General features: G+C 43.1%; 2 protein-coding genes across 2 annotated transcripts; one reads left to right on the forward strand and one right to left on the reverse strand.

Annotated features, from left to right (window-relative positions):
• Nucleotides 1–1,210: 1,210 nt before the first annotated feature.
• Nucleotides 1,211–8,699, reverse strand: PDCL3 (phosducin like 3). The gene is made up of 6 exons (XM_054654799.2): nucleotides 8,334–8,699; nucleotides 6,835–6,964; nucleotides 5,066–5,156; nucleotides 4,258–4,401; nucleotides 3,216–3,424; nucleotides 1,211–1,612 (listed from the first exon to the last, which is right to left on the reverse strand). Exons 1-6 carry the CDS (start codon nucleotides 8,337–8,339, stop codon nucleotides 1,470–1,472), a joined length of 723 nt encoding a protein of 240 aa, XP_054510774.1. The 5' UTR covers nucleotides 8,340–8,699; the 3' UTR covers nucleotides 1,211–1,469.
• Nucleotides 8,700–11,719: 3,020 nt separating this feature from the next.
• LOC129134668 (histone H2A-like) lies at nucleotides 11,720–12,136 on the forward strand. The gene has a single exon (XM_054654332.2). It carries the CDS (start codon nucleotides 11,720–11,722, stop codon nucleotides 12,134–12,136), a length of 417 nt encoding a protein of 138 aa, XP_054510307.1.
• Nucleotides 12,137–12,605: the final 469 nt, after the last annotated feature.

The following is a 12,605-nucleotide window of genomic DNA, read 5'->3' on the forward strand; positions in this document are numbered from 1 at the left end:
ACAAAGCTGTAGGTGAGCACAGTGAAGCATCAAGTCTGCATTTAAGATAGCCCTGTATCATGAGAAGAGTGCTGCTATGTAATAATATTCAGGATCTACCAGCTTCTATTGTGCTGCATTTGGCTCACTTGCACAAGATCAATATTTTAGCTACTCTGCCAAAAAATACCTAAAAGAAAAGGAGACAAGCAAAACTCCAATCACCATTCACATCTCAAAGAGGAAGCTCTCCATCAGGATCTTGCAACCTTGCCTGAAAGAACAGTTAGTTGCTGTTTGGATTTCACATTGATTTGTCTCAGCGTGCCAGAATCATGCTTGAAAGTCACTACAAATTAATAAAAAAATATCTTTTAAGTATCACTGCTTATTGAGTACAACATTCTGTGCCATCCATCCACAGAATCCATCAGCAATATAACAAAATATCATTGGGGCAGCCTCACTAGCCAAAGCTCTAGGAGACTGTTAGCCTGAGTGTAGACCAACTGAAAGTGCAGGTGAACATTAAATCCAACCCAAAGTAATCAAACAGCTCCAAATGTCAGCAGATCTATAATCAAGGTGGTATTTAAGTTTATGCTCTTCTAAGGCTTCAGTTATTATTACTGTATTGGGGAAATTGAAGTCTTTAATATAGCAAGATGTCAGTTCCTCAAACATCATCCTCCCTCCCATTTGGCAATGGCACTACTGTAGAACACCTGACTTCTGATATAGTTGAAGAAATCAGCAGTTTCACCCTTGAGCACCACCATCTTGAATTTTATTCTGCAATTAACAGGCAAGATGGTGCAGGAATTTCAGCCCTTGTGAAAGGCAAAATAGTGCTGCTAACTCAGAAGTGGAGTTTGGGAGTCAGCAGGTCCCAGGAGAGGCTGGCCATCCTCAAGATGCCTGGAATCCCAGCTTGCAGCCTCATGTTGTCCCTCTGGTGCCAGCACATCTCTGCAGAGGACCACACACTACCTTCAGAAGCACCTGCATCATGGGTACCACCCCCCCCAGCTCTCTGTGAAGTCCAGGCTGTCAGAGCACAGTGGGCTAAGAGATGGTCCATTTAAGTGCCATAAGCAATTATTTAAGACAGCTATTTAGATTTGATTTGTACAACTTTAGCTTGTTAAAAACAATGCACTTATGACCACTTCATATTTCAAATTTTTTTAAGAAGTAGCAGTTTACTATGAAAATAATAACAAGAGACCTGTTTCTACTCACATCTGTATTTTAAAACCTTTGAGTAAGATTTACTCAGGCTTCACTGTACAAAATGTCTTTCAGCATCTTAAGTGAAGCTGCAATTTTTAAAAAACAGAAATGTTTTTAGTTTCTAGAGGTTTCTAGAATGAATGTCTTGAAAGGCTACCCTTCTGGGGCTCAGCAAGGCCTTGAGGAGTGTCTCCAGTGCTTGAGGTGGGAGCACTGGCTGCCAGTGCACTGCATCAATCTGGCTGCAGATGCAGGAATTAGTCATCCTCTGAGTCACTCTCCCCTCTGGCTGGGACACATGCCCTGATTGAGGACATGAGCTGGTCCTGGATCTGCTTCCTGGGGTTCTCTTCAAGGTCTGTCTTGATGGCACCCGACTCAGAAATCTTCCACTCCAATTCTGTGCAGTGCAAAACAAGAGTCATGAATGCAGGGGAGCAAACTGAAGAAAAGACACCCAGGTGAGTTCCCTCATCATCCTACCACCACCCCACCACACCAGGGCCCTTCTCCTCTTCTTCTTCCATACCCAGATCCAAGCTCCTGCCCCGTTTACCACACCAGCTCCAGCCAATCCCCTCCTTTCCCAATCCCTAGTGCTGGAACAGGTCTCAGCCCAGGGCACAAAGGTCAGGGTACTCTGTACCCACCAGTGACATCCCCAGTGCCACCCTGCTCACCTTGCAACCAGGAGTGCAAAAGAGGTGATGGATGCAGAGCACCAGCTTTAGAGGCAACTCTCCCAGTGAAAGTGAATTCTACCTCCTTCTAGCCACATAAGGGCAGAAGACAAGTTTGCACATCTATTGCCAGGGAAGGAATACTGCTCATACATTACAGCTGCTCCCATCATATACTGAGCTCATCACAATCAGAAGAGGCAGGGAAAAAATTTAAGAAAGGGCAAAAAATTGTGGAAATTTCATTTACAATGAAATAATATATATAACGTATAATCTGAATGATATAAAATACCTATAATTCAGATTATAGGTATTTTATTTATTTCTATCTGAATGATATAAAATACCTATAATTCAGATTATATATTATAGATATTATTTAATTGTAAATTGTGGAAATTTCATTTACAGTGAAATAATATCTATAATATATTCATTTACAATGAAATAATATCTATAATATATAATATGAATTATAGGTATTTTCCACAGATGTACCTTGTAAATAGAATTCACCCCTTTGTCTCTACATCACACACTAAATATTAGTTCCTTTAGACAGTAAAGAGAGACTTCACCACCAGCAGTAGGCCCAAATTGGACTGGATTGCTTCCCAGAAGTGGTAGAAAGTCAATACAACACATTCAATTGAAACCATTCTCCTACTGCTGCTGACAATCCTATCATCAAATCTAATTTCTTTCAGATATTACAGAATAATGAACACAACCTCACACTTTCTTTAATCTTTAGTGGAAGGCAGATGTGCTTAGGGGAGAAGGAAGACATAAAAGAAAAGTGCAGAAATGTCAGTACACAGCTTTCTGTGATTACTGAATTAAGCTAACTTAGTCAGGGACAGCAGACAAATATATGCCATCATCTTGAAAATGAAACAAGGAGCCCTACAATCCAGTAGGTAAGTGCAGATATTACCATATCACTGCTGGCAAGGGCAGTTGTTCATGTCCAAGACACCCAGTACATGGGTACTGTTTACCTATTAAAGGGTAAACAGTACCCATGTATGTTTACATGTTTACCCATGTAAACATACATGGGTACTGTTTACCCTTTAATATATCCAGCAAAATTTGTTTTACCCAATACAGGGCATAAATACTTGCACACACAAGACAAATACCTACATGTTGGCCTATCACTGCTTTTACAAGACAGCATGTGGTTGAGCCATAGCGGGGGGAAAAAAATCTAGTATCATTTTCAGTACCTCCCTTCCCTTCCTAAGCCTCATTTCTCTCATTCCCAGCAATGCAGTTTTGCTTTTCCTTGGGAAGAGCAGAGATGCAGACACTCACCATCCCTTGTCAGGTTCATGCCACCGAACACCAAAGGCCCAATGAACTGAGCTTTGATGTCTCCCTCCAGGTACACAAATATCGTGGGCAGGTTCTTATCAGGGTAGTTGGGAATGCAGGTGGTAGAGATTGCTTTGATGAATTTCACATCTCTGAACTTCTTTGCAAGCCCACTCATATGTTGATTTATTAAGGCACAGAGTGGAATTCTGAGAAGAAGAGCAACAGACACACAAAAGGAGAAAATAAGAGACAATTTAAAAAGTAAACAGCTCCAGAAGAAAGGTCAGAAATATCACATTGATGACTTTCTGCAAAGACAAAAGTACCAGAAGCAACTTCTGTATTCCAGCATTCAAAGGAGATAGCTCCACTGGAGATTTTGGTGTGTGGTGGGCTTTTTGTCTTAATATATTAATAATGCATCCTTCCCCTCTACCCCCTTTGTATTCAGGGAAACTGGTTAATGAATTTAGGATACTTAGAAGCTGCATGAGCAAGCATAAAAGCAAAGCTGCTCCTGGAAGAAGGTATGCAAATGATGATCAACACCTATATGCAATTAGAGACAAAGAACAACAGCAAGTATTCATAACCTTTCCAAAAAAAATCTAGCAATGCTAACAGACCTTTTTGACAAGGTTTTCTATCATGGTGACAGGACTGCAAACCTTGCTCACTCCATTTGTATATCACTAGAAACCAAGCTAAATAGACATTGATCCTTCCTATTCACAGCCCCTTGCATTTGATCCAGAATAATTTCCAAAGCTTGGATATTTCAGTGGCAGCAGCTACCTCTATGGAAGCTGTATGGTTCACATCTTGCTGTGCTGTAGATATGTATAAAAAAAGCCACCTCATGGTAACATCATTCTAGAATGAAGTTCAGCAATCTGGACTCAACAGTTTAAAATTACTCATTTGTTTTTATTTCTTAAAACTCCAAAATCAGTCCTTAGTTCCACAGTAACTATACATTTACCTTGCACTTTCAGCTATTGACAGTGCAAGGTTTAATGGTTTAAAAAAAAAATCTTACCCTTGTTTGTAGAGGTGTAAGACTACCCATATACCTTTTCCAGCTTTTGTAACCTCTTGAACATAATCTTTTCCCGAAATCTCCAAGACTTCCCCGAATTTATTCTTCATTTGAGCTGCCTTCATTTCTGCTAACCTTTGCTGCCTAAATAGCCAGGAATGAAAAAGACATCTTGTGAATAGATGCATTTTTTTGACAGAACATAACTTGAAGGAGCTGGTTGAAGCCTAGACTTCAAAGATAAAATTACAAACTTCTTCTAACCCCAGAGCAATAAAAGCAAAATTACACTGTACATGCTCTGCATCATGTACATTATTTGCATCATAGGCTAAAGCCACATGCAAGAAGTAAATCTGTGTCTCATGAAATGCTTTTTTTCCTCATTTCTGGCCTCACTAGACCTTTCTTCTCCAGATAATACACGATCAAACTAAATGGCAAAAGCCATGAGAGACATTATGAGATCGACAGAAACCAACACTAATTATGCAAATCTGCAGCACCTTAATCTCATTGAGACAAAAATTAGGAACTCCTGGAGGTGATTTTTAAAGCTCTCAGGACCCCCAGCCATACACTCAGCAGGTGCACATTATCTCTGCAAAGCTAGGCCGTAGATAAAGGATACTGAATTCAAAAGCTGTTATCCTTTTAAAGACACTTAGAAGCTCCACAAGAGACCAGAAACACAACCCCCTTCTTCCATCATCCTAAAAACATCCTTTCTCTTCCACAATATCTAAAAGCATATAAAAGAAAGACCCTCCAATTATCATTAAAGCCAAATTCTGCAAGCTGCTCTGACCTGTACATTTCAATAGCTCTCTCATCTTCCTCATTAAATTCATCTTCATTCTCTTCTAGCTCTTCCAGAGTCATGTCCTCATAAGTTTTCACTAGAATAGAAGAAACATTAAATCAGCAAAAACCTCATTCCAGGATTAGCACTCATTAACTTTTATCAGTCCGACAGAATTTATTTACTCTAAAGACAGATTAATAGGAAGTATGCAGTGGATTTTTAAAAAACATTATCTTAGAATAACAGAATGGCTTGGTTGAAAGGGACCTTAAAAATCATCCAGTTCCAACCCTTTCTGCCAAGAGGGACACCTTCCACTAAACCAGGCTGCTCAAAGGCCCATGAAACCTGGCCTTGAACACTTCCAGCAATGGGACATCCAGAATTTCTCTGGGCAACCTGTTCCAGTGCTTCACAACCCTCAAAGAATTTCTTCTTAATATCTAATCTAAGCCTACTGTCCTTCACCTTAAAGCCATTTCCCCTTGTCCTATCTACCACTACATGGTCTCAAAGTTGGAACTGCCCTTAGGAGTTGGGACTTCAGTGATCCTTGTGGGTCCCTTCCAACTCAAGATATTCTATGGTTCTATTCTATGATTCTAAAAAGTCCCTCCCCAGCTCTTTTTTCAGTATCTTTGGCACTGGAAGTGGGGGCTAAAGTTCTCCCCCAAGGCTTCTCCTCTCCAGGATAAGCAGCCCCATCTTTCTCAACCTGTTATTATTATTCTTACTAGATTGTTAGGAAGTGTTATGTGCCTTAGACATACAGATGGAAAGAATATGATGGAAAAGGCCTCTGAGCTGAAGGCTGCCTAGACTAGCACCCAACTACCTGCACAAGCCGCAGCACAGACATGCACGTTCACCTGGCTGATTCCATTTGCACTCCTGTTTCAGTTTTCAAACATTTACTTCCATAAAAATACAGAGCTGACACGAAGAACAAAGCTTTCCTGTGCTGAAAGAATCCATGTGCTTAGGAATGTATTTGTGTGATAACATTAACAGCTGATCACCCTGCACAGATGAAGTTTTGGTGTACTTACAAACCTGGAAAATGACACATTACAGTCCTGTGGGGCACAAAGCTTTAAAAAAAAGAATTAAATTTATCTGAGGTAATGGAAGTCCTTGGAAATGTCTTGGTTTAGAGGCCTGTGTTTAAAAAGGAAAATGAGGACCCTCAAAAGGAGGACCCTCCCAAACTCCCACCACCTAACTTTCAAGATCAATTTTCAAATCTAGATATCACTATCTAACTCCTACTCAGAGTCCCCCAACAGCATCACATAAAACAGTCAATAAGTGTTACAAACATTATTAAGCACAAATATCTGTGCCTGTTTAAAGACTAAAATAAATAATTTAAGGACTAAAGTCAAATAATGCAGAGTATTCCTGAATAGTGCCCCATGTCCTCATGTTTCCACATGGAAATCTTCTGTAAGGTCAGACCTGTTTACAACTGTGGTGGTCAAAATGGTCCCATTCAGTATTTACTATCATGCCATCCTACTAATTACACCCTGGCTGAAGTATGCTTATTCCTAACAATAGTAGGAATATAAGTAAAATCACTTGATTATAAGGTATTTTCTTCAAGAATAACTTAGGACTCAAGACTTGTTTTTCCCCCCCCTCACAGAAGTTGAAATCACTTTGGTTGTATGGCATATAAACATTGCTGCTGGTAATTTCTTTGAGAAAACTTCCTCCAGGAGCCATTCCAAGGCTTCTTCTGCTGCTGCCTGAGTTGGCTGGTCACTCACCCAGAGATTTCTGAAGGATGGCAAACTGCTCCTCTTCCTTTGCCCGTTCCTGTTCCTCCACATTTTCCTTTGGAGGAAGGATTCCTTTCTTACGCAGAATGTCATTCCACTCCGTGTCTTTATTTGGATCCTAGAACAGAACAACAAATGGATGGTATTTCTTCAAGGTGAATTTTACCACTTGTAGAATTTAACACATTTACTAAACTGGTAACTGGATAGATGGTGCCAGAAAGCCACAGTGCAAATCCTCCTGACGCTGAGGCTTCTCTCCAGCCACACACCTGCAGTACCCTGAAGATTGACTTTGTTTTATTCCATCCCACTCACAGCACATACAGGAGGTCTTGGCTGGGTACCAAAGTCTGAAGCATTGTAACCACTTCTGCATCTCTCACAAAGAGCAACAAAAGGAGAGGGTATTAGCTGAGTGACAGAGAAGCATGCTAGCCAGAGGGCTTCCTTATAGATCCTCAGCAGGACAGGCCACCAAATCAATGGTCACTGCATCAGAAAGCAGTAGTGACAAGACACACACAGGCACAAACCTTACAGACCTAGCACTCAGTACATGGGAAGTCTCCTTATTAGATTCAAGTCAGAGTGACTATGTAAGTGCCTAGAGAAAAGCAAGCCATTTCTGTCAGCCAAGCCCACTGCTAAGGATTCAGATCCAAATCTATAGCTAGACTATTCCTGAGATTTTACTGTAAAATAATTGCAATAATCCCGCAAAACAAGGCCAATACATCTCTACGTATTGTTGAAAAGGAGAGTAGCTGAGTATGAGATTTTCCTACTTAGCAGGCAATTATATTTTTTAAAATACAAGAAATCTCAGTGATAAGCACCCATAGCTTGCTTGTGCTTCCTTGTTGTCTTGGCCTAGGTCCAGTTTAGAAATAGAACACACCTACTGCTTTGCTATAGCTCGTATCAGCACACCTTACACCAGGTCAGTTCACAGCCATACAACCATCTCTCTTCCCCGATTAAGCCCCAGTACTAATGGGCTATGGGGCACAGGAAGGGAGGGGTAGGGGGCAGAAGGGGAGAAGAAACAGAAGAAAATAAAGAAAAAGAACAGTGTAGCTCAGCAAACACAACACCAGACAGTTTTTTTCCCCCCGTCTCTGACCGCCGTCACCTTTCCCTCGACCCCGCATTTACTATCACACTGACGCAGTGCCTGATACGCCGACCCACTCACTACGGTAGTGAAGTAAGTACCGTAGCTGCAAAAAAAGCAACAAACTGCCACAAACCCAGCCGTGGAGCTGCCGAACAACGCCGCCCCGTGACAGCCACCTCTGCCCCGGGCGAGCGGCAGGAACCCGGGCCGCCCCCACCCCGGCTGCCCCGGGCCCTCGGCCGGGGAGGGCGGCCCGTGGCTGTCGGCGGGGCCCAGCCGGGGTGCGGCCCCTGGCCCTGCTGGGCTGTCCCCGCAGCACCGCCCGCACAGGCCGGAGCGGGGACACGGGGGCACCGCGGCTGCTCACCTGCATGGTGCCGGCGGGGCCGGGCCGGGCCCGGGCAGCGCTGCTGGGCAAGGCCAGGCGGGGCCGGTCCCGGCGTGCGCGGCGCGGCCGGAGGAGGCGGCGCTCCCGGCGGGCGGGCCCGGCGCCGCCGCTTCCCGCAGCGCCTAATAAGGATAGTCCCGGCCGAGGGAGGCCTCGGGCCGGTCTGGGCCGTGAGGAGGCGTCACAGAGCGCTGGGAAGGAACCCTGAAGATCGAAAATCCTCCTGCCGTGGGCAGGGACACCTGCCAGTAAATTAAGTTGCTCCAAGCCCCATCCAGGCTGACATGGAATAGCCGTGCTTGAGCAGGGAGGTTGGACAGGTGACTGACTCACTGTGGTCCCTCCCAGTCTTTTTCTGTGATTCCCCGTAACTTCTGTTTCCACTTCACTGAGCCTTTTTTATCTGTTTGGATTTCATACCCTGCTTTGTTTCCCTACTGGTTTATCTACTTATTTGCTTTCTCTGATCTGTTAAAAAATAAAATAATAAAATAAAATAAGCAATCAAACCTATATTATCCATTCTTATTAGGCATAATCAGGTGTACTTATAGTATTCTTATGATTGGATGATAGCCAACTGAAATTACCAGAAATTTGTCTCTTGATAGTTACTTTTATTTCAGTTTTGAGTCCGTGTTAAAGTATCACTCAGAAAACACTGAAAAGTGTGTGAGATGTGGTGACCCTAATCTGCTTGGGATCATACCCCATTCCAAACTGGCACCTAGGCCTGCCCTTTCAAAGAACTGAGCAGATCTTTTCAGCTTGCTTTTCAAAGACACATAGCGGAGGGAAGAGACCTATTTCTGCCTCCCTTCCCCTCCTTTTGTGTTCTAGCCCAATGGATAGCACGCTTACCCAGATCTCAGTCCCCATAAAAGAACCCTAAAGAGCCTGCCAGCCAGCCTTAAGAGTGTGTTTGGCATGTGGAGGAAGGACTGTCTCAACTCTAGCAAGGGCCTGAAATGAAAATTTAGAAGCCCCACTTCCATGTGTTAGAAGGTTTTGGGCATCCCATTAGCAGCCAGTTATTGTGAAGTGGGCTGGCCATTTTCCCTGTGCTAAATCCAGGTTACTGAAGGGAAGGCACAGCCACCTTTTCTGCCTCTGAATTAGGAGAAATGATAGCTGTGCTTTGAGAGGACATCAGTCCTCGTGGCATTTGGACATGCAGAGGGTGCCCCATACTGGTTGTTCAATGCCCTCAGGTGGCAGGAAACTCAGCCTCACTCAGCTTAGACTAAATGCTCATCCTTGTAGGAAAAGTGGGTGAGCGCCACAAATGCAGGTGCTGTGAGGCTCTGACCCACAGCAGGTGTCTGGCAGGCAGGACCAAAGGCTGAACTGTTCATGACAGTTTTGTTGTCTGAGTATTTTGCCAGAGCCTGGGCTTCTGGGAGTACCCTCTGGTAATCATCTTCTGTGGCTGCAATATCATTCACACCCACAGCTCTTGTATGCTGCTGGTTGGAAACTGCTTTGAGTGCCAGAGAACAAACACAGAAAGAGCATGAGCAAGAAGTGAGCACTCATTCTTTAAAGGCTGCTCAAAAATATTCCTTTGCCTGAGGTGAGATTTTTGCCCAGAACAAAGAGAAACTAACCAAGCACCCTCAGCACCAGAGCCACAGTAAACCCTGAGGCCCATCTGGGACAGAGTTACCAGAAGAATGGGCAGAAGCCTAAATCTTAGGAGCAGCCCTATCACATCACTTGGTGGGGCTCAGACACATTGTGAACCAAGCATGACTCTACCCAGACCACATCAAAAGCAAAACACAGTTTCCCTCTCCCACCCAAATAAAAATATATTTACAAAGCCCATTTTCCGTATGTATTTCTATCAAGTTTCAGCAGGAAGAAGAGGATTGCTTTTACACACAGCATGCAGACAGAAACACTCCAGGCAGAGTGGGTGAGAACTGGCAGTGCCATAGTGAGGCTGAAATGGAGCTTTGGCTCAGCCCCTGCAGACAGCCTGCCTTCTTCCCCCTCTCCACAGCCAACTTGCTTCTGAGCAGCTGTAATGTATTTCTTCATTTTGCCCCAAATCAGGGATTAGGTGAGGGAAGATGAAACACATGTGTAAATGACTCATTAATTACCCAGGTGACCCACTGGTGAGGAGAAAAAGTTGCTAATAAAAAGGTTTTGGGCCCATAGTAGAGGTGTTATGTGACTTGTTTGTGCTTGGGTGTAGATTGCAGTAAGGCACAGACTAGGGGAAAAAAAAAAAAGCATTTTTGAAGGTAATGTGATGTACTTTTCATTTATAACGTATTGTAGAAGATTTGGGGTTATGTGCCTTGTGTTATTTTGTAAGTTAGCTGCCTCTATTACACAGCATGACTGTACTGTGAATAATTTGGGAAAAGTATTGTCTGGTAATAGGGATAAGGAGTTATAAGCGCTTAGTTTGCTTGGATTTTATTAGGAGCTGGGGTTTTTTTTAAGTTTTACTATTTTTTCCACCTTCTTTTTAAAGCTTATTCTGATTTTTTTAAAATAGTTAAATCTTTCAGTAAAAACCCTAAGTATTAATGTAGTGATGGGTGTTTTTGTATGTTGTCAACAGCTGTGCTGGAAGTTAACTGTCCTGTTTACTGGTAGACTAGAAATGTTATTTAAATGAGTAGTTTTGCTACTCCAGTTGTAAGAGTATTCTAGCTGGGCTGGATTTCCTTCATCACGAGATACTAATTTATATACTTCAGTCTGCACTGTGCTGTCCAAATCAATTTATCCTTTTCCTGGTACAGAAGACTTCCAGTAGTATTCTCATAGAAGCCAGAGAATACAGCTTAGGGGATTATTTAAAGCTGTGTATGAAAATGTCCTGGAGTATTTTGGGTATAACCAGCTGTAGGCTGCAAGAATTTTTCCATTTTTAGATTTGAACTGGAGGGAAGTTGTAACTTGATAGTAGAAGTTATATTGCAGATTGCTCTTGAAAGAAGAGACAGGCCTCAAGTTAGCTTTGAGGTAACAGTTGTGGTGTTTAAAAAAAATCTTGCTGAAGAAGACCCACCGTGCCTCAATCCTCAATACATTCCAAGTAGCAGGGGAAAGCCTCTCTCCTTTTGAGCCCCTCATAGCTAACTTCAATAACGCTTGATAAGTTTTGCAATGAGATCCTTCTCCTAAAAGTCAGGCTGGAAAAGGGCAATAACTGTTAAAATTTTAGCTCTGCTGTTGATGAACTGTGGTGTGTGGTGAGCTCTTTCCTCAAGAAAAGAATGAGCTTTCCCTTAGATGTGGAAGAGCAGAACTGACCTTGCTGTTGCCTCTTCTTGCTGTCCATTAGCTGTAGCACCCAAGTGCTTTGAAGACCTCCAGCCCTCTGTGTGTCCTTGCCTGTCAGAATGTCTGGACGTGGAAAGAAACAAGCAGTGGCTGGCAGCCCTAGAAGTGCATCCAACAAGAGCAAATCAGCCAGGGCAGGTCTGCAGTTCCCTGTGGGCCGTGTCTATAGGCTCCTGCGGAGAGGGAACTACGCTGGCAGGATTGGCTCTGGCGCTGCCATCTACCTGGCTGCAGTGATGGAGTACGTGACAGCAGAGGTCCTGGAGCTGGCAGGGAATGCTGCTCATGAAAACAAGAAGACAAGGATCCTGCCCAGGCACATTCAGCTGGCTGTGAGGAATGATGATGAGCTGAACAAGCTCTTTGCCTGTGTGACCATCCCTCAAGGCGGGGTTATGCCGAATATCCTTTCTCAGCTCCTTCCGAAGAAAACTAGTGGAAATGTTGCTTCTCAAAAATATGGTGGTAGCCAGTGAAACTTGCTTTTCCTGGTCTGGTTTGTGCACTTATGGATGCTGGGGCTCAATACCACTAATTTACTTCTTTGTCAAGTATTTTGCTGCTCATTTTAAGGCATTTTTAAAGTGTGTAATAAAGTTTCTAGAATGTATCACTGGTCTCCTTTTCTCATAGATGGAAGAACAGAAAATGAAAATCTAAAAAATAGCCTAGCATAGCACCTGATTAACTTTTTAGAAAGTCCAGGACATGCTTACTTTTGAAAATATGTTGCAGGGAAGTGTTGTGAAGCAGGGAGAGGAGTCAAGACACATGCTGCTGTTCCTGTGAACTTTTCTTCCATCTAGCACAGATTCATCGTGCAATTAGTTCAGTGTCTCAGAGGATAAGTCTACTTTAGAGGTTAGTACCCTGTGTCTTTAAAGTCTTATTGCTCATAAAACTGTAGTGAGTATCTGCTCCATCATTACAGTAAGTCTCTATCAG

Source organism: Agelaius phoeniceus, chromosome 2 (genome assembly GCF_051311805.1).
Source record: "Agelaius phoeniceus isolate bAgePho1 chromosome 2, bAgePho1.hap1, whole genome shotgun sequence".
Taxonomy (NCBI): Eukaryota; Metazoa; Chordata; class Aves; order Passeriformes; family Icteridae; genus Agelaius; species Agelaius phoeniceus.